This window comes from Lipophrys pholis (genome assembly GCF_963383615.2).
Source record: "Lipophrys pholis genome assembly, chromosome: 2".
Classification (NCBI taxonomy): domain Eukaryota; kingdom Metazoa; phylum Chordata; class Actinopteri; order Blenniiformes; family Blenniidae; genus Lipophrys; species Lipophrys pholis.
The window spans coordinates 38,754,840-38,764,912 of record NC_137636.1 but is presented as its reverse complement, the minus strand read 5'-3'; the positions used below and the strand labels follow the sequence as shown (position 1 = coordinate 38,764,912).

The 10,073-nt window shown below is 43.4% G+C and overlaps 1 protein-coding gene across 3 annotated transcripts; it reads right to left on the bottom strand.

Moving 5' to 3' along the window:
• Positions 1 to 189: 189 nt before the first annotated feature.
• On the bottom strand, positions 190 to 9,747 carry dtwd1 (DTW domain containing 1). Of its 3 annotated transcripts, none has more exons than XM_080492012.1 (6): positions 9,665 to 9,739; positions 7,856 to 8,171; positions 7,435 to 7,572; positions 1,857 to 2,109; positions 1,536 to 1,769; positions 363 to 1,433 (listed from the first exon to the last, which is right to left on the bottom strand). In XM_080492012.1, the coding sequence occupies exons 2-5, from the start codon at positions 8,111 to 8,113 to the stop codon at positions 1,540 to 1,542; spliced, it is 879 nt and encodes a 292-aa protein (XP_080348138.1). In that variant the 5' UTR covers positions 8,114 to 8,171; positions 9,665 to 9,739; the 3' UTR covers positions 363 to 1,433; positions 1,536 to 1,539. The 3 variants fall into 3 exon arrangements, with proteins under 3 accessions (XP_080348137.1, XP_080348138.1, XP_080348139.1); XM_080492013.1 differs by having other exon boundaries at positions 366 to 1,433; positions 9,072 to 9,668; XM_080492011.1 differs by having other exon boundaries at positions 190 to 1,769; positions 9,665 to 9,747.
• Positions 9,748 to 10,073: the final 326 nt, after the last annotated feature.

Here is a 10,073-nt window from a genome sequence, read left to right as displayed (position 1 = left end):
GGTCAAAGCCATCACTGAAATGTTGCTTCATAGTAAATCTCCTCAATGAAAGAGTACGATGACAGTGAATCCCACTCCACCGATTCTTCAGAACCAATCGTTTGACCTTTCTTACCAGGTGGAGGTCACGGAAAGGTCAGAACTTATTCTGTCACGACGCAGTCAGTTTTAATCTGACTGATGTCAAACCAGCGTCAACATGTTTTAATTCCCTATAATCTGACATGACACGTGATGCAGTGACATCATTACCCTGGTTAGCGGTTTGGGGTCAAAGGTCAGGGGGTTCACATGGCAATTGTAAAATGTGTCAAACAGTGAAAACATGAAGGACTTGAAACGACCAGGATGACGGAAGCAGTGGTGGATCAATAACCTGTAATCTATTGGTTTCCATGGCGACAGTCAGCACTCTACTGAGCGTCGGCTCTAATTCAAGACATGCAATCATTTATGTATTATTACAACACTGGACTTTTTTATTAAATGGTTCAATTATCCTGCTACACTACTGGCTGCGTATTACATTATGACTTTATTAAAACTCACGTGCCCACAGGTACAATGTGCAAACTCCACACAATAGACCAACTGGATGTTCCTAACCACTGTGCTGACTCTGCATTATTTCCATACTTCGGGACGTCACCTGGAGGCTAGTTTTTATGTTTGAAGCTGCAATGAAGTGAAAAGGCAGAAGTTACTCTAAACCAGGGCTCTGACTCCTTTATTTCAATCTTTATTTCAAATCTGTCTGGAGCTGCAAAACATGTTAAAATCTGAAATAAAGAAAAAGCAAAACATCTAAAACTACAAACCAAAAACTAGAAAATATATTCTATTACATTTAAGTTGGCTTAGAAGTCAGTTTTAATATTTTTTCCTAATTTTTCCCACTTTGGCCATTTTAGCTCTTTATAGCAGTTTTGAAATTCCTAATGCTAAAAACAGCTTTAGCTTTATTAGCAAGTTGAACATGTTTGGAATGTTTTTACTAATTTTACCACGAACATTTTTCCTGTTTTTTGTTTTTGATCTGCTTTTAGCAATCCGAGCAGTGTTTCCCTGGTAATCTGATTTATCCAGGAGATTAGACCATTTCTGAGGAATTGTCTGCAAATCAAATAAGAAATCTACATTGAATTTACTGGATGTTTGGGTTGAGCCACTACAGATGAGCTGAAGAGCCACATGTGGCTCCAGAGCCACAGGTTAAAGACTCCTGGTCTAAATTGTGAGAGTTATTAGTGTTTACATTTTCTATACATACATCTAATAAACATGAGTTGAAACCAAGAAGAAACTCATGTGATGAACATGAAATCCACTTTATGTTGCTCACTGCCCTTTATTCCACTGCCAGGAGCCGCCATCGGAACAAACATTCCTTCGTTTTATTCCAACAACCGCTTCATGTTTAGTGTTTAGAAATCCTGTGAACAATAAATACAAAGCGTTAAAAAAAAGAAAAAGAGCTCCAGGCGATGCGAGGACTTGCAGGAACCCGCTGAGCGTCAGTCTCTCGCTGACGTCACCTGCTCAGATTTTTCCAGCCAGCCTTTTGGCTTTGTTGATGACGGAGTGCAGGAAGGTGTAGAAGAAGAGCAGGTTATCGTATTGGCCACTGTACTGCTGTCCCAGGCAGTGCTGGTGGAAGTCCTTCAGGAAGTAGTAAATGGCCTCGATGGTGGCCAGGTAGCTGTCCGGCTTGCCCTTCTGACGACGCCAGAAACAGGTTTTCCTGGTCTTCAGCTCCACCTGCAGCAAACCTGCGGGAGAACGGCGGCAGCAGAGGGGCGTCACGTCCAAGTGCTGCTCTAGATCACAAGGAGTGTAAAGTAATGTCCCCGGGTTACCTTGCAGCCGCTCGTCTGTGCTGATCTTGTTGGTCTGGTTCCATGTGCTGTCGATGAAGACCACCCTCTGGAGGGGACACACCTCCGACTCCCAGCTGTGGGACTCCCTGGAGACGTGTGAGGCGCCTTGACGTTCCTCAGTCTTCAGCCTCTTGGTTCGCGGTTCATAAAAGGAGTCCTGTGACCGGTCAAGTAAATGCTGCAACACATCCTGAACTGAGACGGCCGCCGGACCGGGGAACACCAGCACCACCTGGGGGGGACGAGAGTCAGACATCTAAGTGTCTGTCTCATGTGGTGATCAGCTGAACGTAGGACGCAGAGAGGAGGGGAAACAGTCCAACAGCAGGAGAACCGGGAGGGAGAAGGTTTAAACATCAAACACAATAAACACACACAGCTTGTGTGTGAGAGCCGCCGTACGTCTGTATGTCAAGTCACTGAAGCAGATTACATCCCAGAAACTTCAAACCTGACGGGCAGGAAATATGAGAATGTTACACGTGATCCAATCCTCTAATGCAGGGCTCCTCTATTATCCCCCCGAGGGCCAAAGTCCGACCAGCATGATAAACCATGATAAACCAGAATGATAAACCAGCATGATAAACCAGCATGATAAACCCTGATAAACCAGCATGATAAACCAGCATGATAAACCCTGATAAACCAGAATGATAAACCAGCATGATAAACCAGCATGATAAACCCTGATAAACCAGAATGATAAACCAGCATGATAAACCAGCATGATAAACCCTGATAAACCAGAATGATAAACCAGCATGATAAACCAGCATGATAAACCCTGATAAACCAGCATGATAAACCAGCATGATAAACCCTGATAAACCAGAATGATAAACCAGCATGATAAACCAGCATGATAAACCCTGATAAACCAGAATGATAAACCAGCATGATAAACCAGCATGATAAACCCTGATAAACCAGCATGATAAACCAGAATGATAAACCAGAATGATAAACCAACATGATAAACCAGAATGATAAACCCTGATAAACCAGCATGATAAACCAGCATGATAAACCAGCATGATAAACCCTGATAAACCAGAATGATAAATCAACATGATAAACCAGAATGATAAACCCTGATAAACCAGAATGATAAACCAGCATGATAAACCAGAATGATAAACCAGAATGATAAACCAGCATGATAAACCAGAATGATAAACCAGAATGATAAACCAGAATGATAAACCAGCATGATAAACCAGCATGATAAACCAGCATGATAAACCCTGATAAACCAGCATGATAAACCCTGATAAACCAGCATGATAAACCAGCATGATAAACCCTGATAAACCAGAATGATAAACCAGCATGATAAACCAGCATGATAAACCCTGATAAACCAGCATGATAAACCCTGATAAACCAGAATGATAAACCAACATGATAAACCAGAATGATAAACCCTGATAAACCAGCATGATAAACCAGCATGATAAACCCTGATAAACCAGAATGATAAATCAACATGATAAACCAGAATGATAAACCCTGATAAACCAGAATGATAAACCAGCATGATAAACCAGAATGATAAACCAGAATGATAAACCAGAATGATAAACCAGCATGATAAACCAGCATGATAAACCAGCATGATAAACCCTGATAAACCAGCATGATAAACCAGAATGATAAACCAGAATGATAAACCAGCATGATAAACCAGCATGATAAACCAGAATGATAAACCAGCATGATAAACCAGAATGATAAACCAGCATGATAAACCAGCATGATAAACCAGCATGATAAACCCTGATAAACCAGAATGATAAACCAACATGATAAACCAGAATGATAAACCCTGATAAACCAGCATGATAAACCAGCATGATAAACCCTGATAAACCAGAATGATAAATCAACATGATAAACCAGAATGATAAACCCTGATAAACCAGAATGATAAACCAGCATGATAAACCAGAATGATAAACCAGAATGATAAACCAGAATGATAAACCAGCATGATAAACCAGCATGATAAACCAGCATGATAAACCCTGATAAACCAGCATGATAAACCAGAATGATAAACCAGAATGATAAACCAGCATGATAAACCAGAATGATAAACCAGAATGATAAACCAGCATGATAAACCAGAATGATAAACCAGCATGATAAACCAGCATGATAAACCAGCATGATAAACCCTGATAAACCAGAATGATAAATCAACATGATAAACCAGAATGATAAACCCTGATAAACCAGAATGATAAACCAGCATGATAAACCAGAATGATAAACCAGAATGATAAACCAGAATGATAAACCAGCATGATAAACCAGCATGATAAACCAGCATGATAAACCCTGATAAACCAGCATGATAAACCAGAATGATAAACCAGAATGATAAACCAGCATGATAAACCAGAATGATAAACCAGAATGATAAACCAGCATGATAAACCAGAATGATAAACCAGCATGATAAACCAGCATGATAAACCAGAATGATAAACCAGCATGATAAACCAGAATGATAAACCAGCATGATAAACCAGCATGATAAACCAGCATGATAAACCAGCATGATAAACCAGCATGATAAACCAGCATGATAAACCAGCATGATAAACCAGCATGATAAACCAGCATGATAAACCAAGGGCCGGACAGTCGCAGGTTTTTTGCATGACATCAGTAAAAGTTGTTTTAATTGCAGATGTTAGCTGATGTTACCATTATTACTATTATCATTGTTGTTATCATCATTATTATTATAGTAGTAGTAGTACTCAAGGTGGTTGTAGTAATAATTGAAGCCTGGGATTTTAAAAACTTGTGTTGAGGGTCACATAAAAAGCACTCTTCAAAAAAGTAAGTGTAAAACAAACTAATTATTCACTCAGAGACAGAGAGAGGCAGAGACAGACAGAGACAGAGAGAGACAGACAGACAAAGACGGAGAGAGACAGGCAGAGACAGAGACAGAGACAGGCAGAGACAGGCAGAGACAGAGACAGGCAGAGACAGAGAGAGACAGACAGACAAAGACGGAGAGAGACAGGCAGAGACAGAGAGAGGCAGGCAGAGGCAGAGAGACAGGCAGAGACAGACACAGATACAGATAGAGGCAGAGATATGCAGAGACAGTCAGCGACAGAGACAGAACTACAGGAGACATTTACACTTTGTTACTTTTGAAATTCCATATTTGTTGTTTCAGTGCTGCTTTGGTTTCTGTTCTCATTTCATCATTTATTGTTTTTAATTGTGCTCTGTTGTATTTGAAGTATAAAAACTGCAATATAAATGAACTTATTAGTACTATTGTTGTATTTTGTGTTCTAATACACCAGTTAGAAGCCAAATAAACCAAAACAAATGAATTGACTGACCAATCAGTGAGAACAATGATGAGATGAGGAAATTCCTGATATATGTTGAATCAGAAAGTCTGATTCTGATTCTGATTCTTTAAGTCGGAGATCAGAGGTGAAGAACACTCCTCCACCCAATCCTCCACCCAATCCTCCACTCTTCTAGTCGCAGTACATATCAGACAGTTACTAATATCATTCCCATCATTCCTCCACATTCCTGAGTTCTTCATGTGACCTAATGCATCTGAAGATGGTTCTGGAATGGTTCTGACGTTCCTCATGTTCCTGAACTTCTTCAGGAAGATGAAGAACCAGCTGTACTGGTGAAGTTAGTAACTGAGCGTGTGGATTAGTAATGATGTGTGTTGATGTGTTCTACAGAGTGTCAGCATTCGCTCCCTGCAGCATCCTCCTCTCTCATCAACTCCATGGAGGTTCTCTGAATGCTGAGCGCTCTGGAGTGTGTCCACTGTTCAGTAGCTGCTGGGAGAAGAACTGGGGGGGTGGAGTCATGGGGGGTGGAGTCAGATGTTTTTAAACCCAGTAGCAGACCTGACTTGTTCTACGCCCTGTGTGAACACCCGCCTCCACCAGACGCCCCTGAGACGGTGGTTCTCATGTCCTCTGCTGAGGCGTCCTCTAGGTGGCTGGACACGTCTCTCATAACAAACAACTGAATTTAACAAATTCTCCAGATTGTCCGGGGACGTCCGAGCAGAGCAGCAATGACATCAGACACACAGACTACGGTGTGGGATGAGGTCCAAACTAGCTAGAGCAGCACAAATCCCTCTTTATTTCACCTTGATGGGCAGCTCATGGGCCGGCGCCGGCCAGACCCGCGGGCCGCCTATTGAGGACCCCTGCTGAATGATATTAACTGAATTATGGAGTACTGATCCACATCTCAGTTTAGTCACGTTACAAAATACCAAAATGTGAAGAAAGAAAAAAAAAGGGTCGTTGTACCATGATTCATCTCAAAGGCAGAAATAACAACAGCAGTTAGTCAGAAGTTCAGGAAGCACGCTCAAATAAACAGACCAAGCAATACTAGAGTAGGAATTACTGACAATTAATTTAGTCTTAGTTTAGAATAAAACTGATCTTCTAGTCTAAGATCTAGAATTGGACCCAGTGGCTGGAGCTGGTTTCCTCTGGTTCAGCTGATCAGTGGTTGTTTCTGTTTGAACTGTGATGGACTGGATTCAGCCTGACGTCAGCTTGTGAAGTACTACTCAGTATTTTGTACTGTTAAACTGAAGGACTTTGGTTTACAGGCCATTGAAAGTTAAAAGGCTCATATTCTGTAAAATTCACTCCCTAGAGGTTCTCCAGCAGTACTACTCGTCCCCATACCTGGACTGACGTCCCAGAAGTGAAGACAGTCTGTCCTCTCTGTCCCTGGCTGGTTCCAGGTTATAAAAAGTGTGTTGCTCCAAGCAGCCAATCAGAAATCAAACCCTATATAGTGTCATCGGGGGTTTAGCCAATCACAATCAAGGTAGGCCCTCCCTTTGACTCCTCCCACAATTAGGCAGCTCTGCTCTGGCACATGGCACCACCAGAGGAAGTACTTCCTCCTCTTCCCAAGATGGGCATGTGTGGGCGGAGCCAGTCCAGCTCACACAGACACAGCAGATTCTGAATGTAGCTCCTATGATCCAATATTCAAATGAGGAAAATCAAGGAGGAGCTAGAAACTTAGAATACTGAAGGTTTCTGGAGCGACCAGACCAGGAGGAGGAGGAGAACAGGAGGAGGAGGAGGAGGAGGAGGAGCAGGAGGAGGAGGAGGAGGAGGAGGAGACCAGGAGGAGGAGGAGGAGGAGGAGAACAGGAGGAGGAGGAGGAGAACAGGAGGAGGAGGAGAACAGGAGGAGGAGAACAGGAGGAGGAGGAGGAGAACAGGAGGAGGAGGAGAACAGGAGGAGGAGAACAGGAGGAAGAGGTGGAGGACAGGAGGAGGAGGAGGAGAACAGGAGGAGGAGGAGAACAGGAGGAGGAGGAGAACAGGAGGAGGAGAACAGGAGGAGGAGGTGGAGGACAGGAGGAGGAGGAGGAGAACAGGAGGAGAACAGGAGGTGAAGAGGAGGATAAGAGTAGTTATTTTTAATGCTTTTTTTCTTGTCAGTTGTCAGTTTTGGAAAACGTGATTAAATGATGTGGAACATCAGTGTCATGAAATCATAAACAAACCTGATCTCTTTCAAACTCCGGGATGCAGGGGTAGGTGTAAATGGTGACGTCGTCGGGCGCCAGGATCTTGGCGTGGATGGCGGTGCTCTTACCGTCGGTCTCATTGGGATGCTTGATGATGTCAATCTTCACAGGAAGCTGGGCACACACACACACACACACACACACACACACACACACACACACACACACACACACACACACACACACACACACACACACACACACACACACACACACACACACACACACACACACACACACACACACACACACACACACAGTCAGGTCTGGAGCTCAGGCACGCCGCGTGCAGAACTAAACAAAGTAATTATCCAGTACATGAAAAGACGGAGGACATTGCAGCTCCTCTCCTCCTCCATCAGAACCATGACTGAGTGGGTCCCGACCTTTCACTGACCTTGATTAAGGGAACTTCCTGTGGACTGACCCCCACTAAGGAGCAGCATGTGTAGCAGAAGAACATCCTTGATCCGCCACATTTAGAGCACTTCAGCCTGCCCCTCTGCTGCGCTTCCTCCAGCGCAGCATGCGATGCCAACTTTAGCCCCTGGAGAGGCGAGTTGGCCGGCCCAGCAGCATCTGGTGAATCACTGGAGACTGTTGTTTTGTCACGGCAACAAGCAGAGAGACGCTGGTCTTGATCCAGACTGCTCATGCTTGCGTTTTGAATGTTGGCAGGATCTTTTGGGGTTACGCCGACTCCTCAGTCATATCTGCACATGAGTGGTGAAAGAAATGAACAAATATTAGAAGACAGAAGAACCTTAGAAGGCACTGCAGTCCTAAAGTGGAACTATCGATGGGTGTTTCACAGGCTCTGCTTTCCTCCCACAGTCCAGTAACACGTTTGAAGTGACTGGGTCACTCTGAACTGCATGTAGGTCTGAAGTTGTGTGTGCGGTTGTCTGTCATTGTACATCTGGCCCGAGATGGACTGGAGTTCTTCCCCGGGAGAACCGGGACCTTGACTGTGTCTGTTGTGAGCCAGGATGGACGACAGCACCTCTAACACGAGCTGCATCAAGTGTTATAGAAGATGGATGGATGGAATCAGCAGTGCAACAATGGAGACAATACATTTATTGGGCCACAAAGGAGGAGATGTTTAGAAATATAATTGAATAAAAGTCTATGTCAATGTCTCTGTGATAATATGCTATAATGAGACAGAAACTACTCACACAATCACTGAGTGAGGGACGGGTCAGAAACACATCCACACGCCACCAAAAGAAATGTTTTACTGAAGGAAATGATCTTTGTGAGAAGAAACTTCTTATGGAATATGAAGCTGGTTAGAATAAGTTCAAGATGCATCTCATTTCATATCAATTTTAACGGAATGAAAAAGTCTCTTTTGTGAAATAAGAATAAGAATAATTTATTTCCAGAAATGGAGGACAAAACTCATTTAAGTACTTTAAAATGTACTGTTCTTTCAATTACAATGCACAGCAAAACCTTTTAATATGCAGAACTCACTCACAATACCAATCAGTGGGTTTTGATAGAGAAATTTAAAACTGACCTTGTTCTCAATACTACGTAGTAACGTAGAGGGTTTTACTGATATGTGCCAATTATCTCATAAGAAATAAAAACATTTAGGTCACCTAAAGCCTACACACTGATGTAGGACAGTCCTCTTCTTCTTTTGACATTGCCTCTGCTCATTTTGCCTGCTGACTCCATCCTCCATCATTTCCCTCACAAAGCTGGTCCACATCTCAGATCCTGATCGTTCTGATCGATCCCAGTGATCCAGTGCTTTAGTGGTGTTGCTTTGTTTGACTCGATGTCTTGCGCATGTATAATCCTGAATAAATGCGTTTTTGTCGACAGGAAGGAAACAAGTGGGGGGACATAGACAGTGTAACACACGCTGCTGCTTCCTGCCGCAGAGCCACGCGCAGTTTAGTCAGGACACTAACAAACTAACTAACTAAGTTATAAACTGTTTTCGTTCTCCTCGGTGAAATCTGACAGCTGCGCGTGTTTAACAGCCTCAGACACCGGAGCGAATTCACTCACTCGGTGATCAGTACGAACCGAGCGGCTGTGTGCGCGCGCACACACACACACACACACACACACACACACACACACACACACACACACACACACACACACACACACACACACACAGATAAAGCAGAGGTGTTACATTCCGATGAGACACAACCAAACACGTTGGAGACTCTCCTACCAGTGTTTTGGTTGACGCACGGCGAGCCGTCTCTTCTGCTGCGCCACCCGGAAGTGCTCTGACGTCACACGTAACACAGCGCTGAGCGCGTGCTGTCATGCGGACGGTGCACGCGCTGCACGGAGATAAAATTCATCATTTATCTTTTAACCTTTTCGTGCGGAGGAGTACCTAAGAGTATTATGGTCATTAAAGAAAAAATAATAATAGGAGGTAAAAAAAACTGTACTTCGAGAATTAAAATTTTTTTTTTGCATCATGCACTTTGAAAGAAAGTTGAGATAGCCCGCACATGTGACTTCTACAAAATGCATTCATGTGTTTCGCTGTGGTCCTGATACTCTGTTTGCCCGCTAAGTAGCCTCCGAACATAGCAACAACACAATGCTAACCTACGCTACTTGGTGAC